Below are 967 nucleotides of genomic sequence, written 5' to 3' on the forward strand. Positions count from 1 at the left end.
AACTATCCAGAAGAGCAACCGACAACCAATCACTCCGGCCATCTGCATTCAAGTGGGAAGTATGTGCATGGATTGACGTCTTCGGCTTGATACGCGATGACGAAAATTTCCAAATGCAAGTATTTACACGCTACGCCCTTCTTCGTCGAGTTGATAGATCACCGATCCTGACTTGTACTTGTTTGTAGGGATAAGAGACCCTATGAGTTTGTGGAATACACCGATAACATTAAGCTCACTGTCGAGTCACGAACTCCGGATGCCACGATAGGTTTGAGGACGTATGAAACTTCTTCTCTACAGCTTGTTTCCACATGTGTTGATCCAGGGTGCAATGAGGACCTTGGTGCCGAGCCGCCGGACAGGCGTCTTTCCCAAGTGGATCTCAAAAACATGATGACAAACAGCGAATGCGGATTAATTGTGGATGGGTTATGGGGTCAAACTGATCTGGTATTCCCATTCGCTGTTTATGGAGCCAAGAAGGAGTCTACGAGTCTCGAGGCTGCTCTGGACCAAGTCCATCATGCCTGCAGGACCTATCTAGCCATGTTGGACGATTTGGCTCGGAACCCTGAGAACGTCGCCGAATACCAGACAGAAGAAAGCAGCAGGCACCAAATGTTCGCATTTGTATCATGTGACTCTCTCTGGCAAGTTCTCGTGGCGTGGAATCAAGCAGGAGCCTGTGTCAGTAGGAATTTTGAACAGCTCAACAACACGAGTTACAGGTTGCTGACTGGCATATCGTTGCAGATGGTTGAGACAATATGGCAAGGCGATGTGAAACATTTCGACCGCGCAACTGAACTGATTTACTTACTGAATCAGATACGGCGCTACGCCACACACGATCATCGCGACTATGTGATGAAGCATTTGGAGGCATGGTACGCTCAACATACAAAGACTTCCAAGCCTTCGCCCGCTGAGTCCGTCTTGGGCGCGGGTGATTCTGCGAGCTCTG

General features: G+C 49.0%; 1 protein-coding gene across 1 annotated transcript; it reads left to right on the top strand.

Moving 5' to 3' along the window:
• Positions 1 to 188: 188 nt before the first annotated feature.
• Positions 189 to 890, top strand: J7T55_013220 (uncharacterized protein; the record flags this gene model as incomplete). The annotated part of the gene is made up of 1 exon (XM_053136405.1): positions 189 to 890. A coding segment is annotated over one exon (702 nt), but the record flags the coding sequence as incomplete, so codon positions are not given.
• Between the last annotated feature and the right edge of the window lie 77 nt (positions 891 to 967).

The sequence above is a fragment of the Diaporthe amygdali genome (genome assembly GCF_026229845.1).
Source record: "Diaporthe amygdali strain CAA958 chromosome Unknown NODE_197_length_967_cov_191_843820, whole genome shotgun sequence".
NCBI classification, from domain to species: Eukaryota; Fungi; Ascomycota; class Sordariomycetes; order Diaporthales; family Diaporthaceae; genus Diaporthe; species Diaporthe amygdali.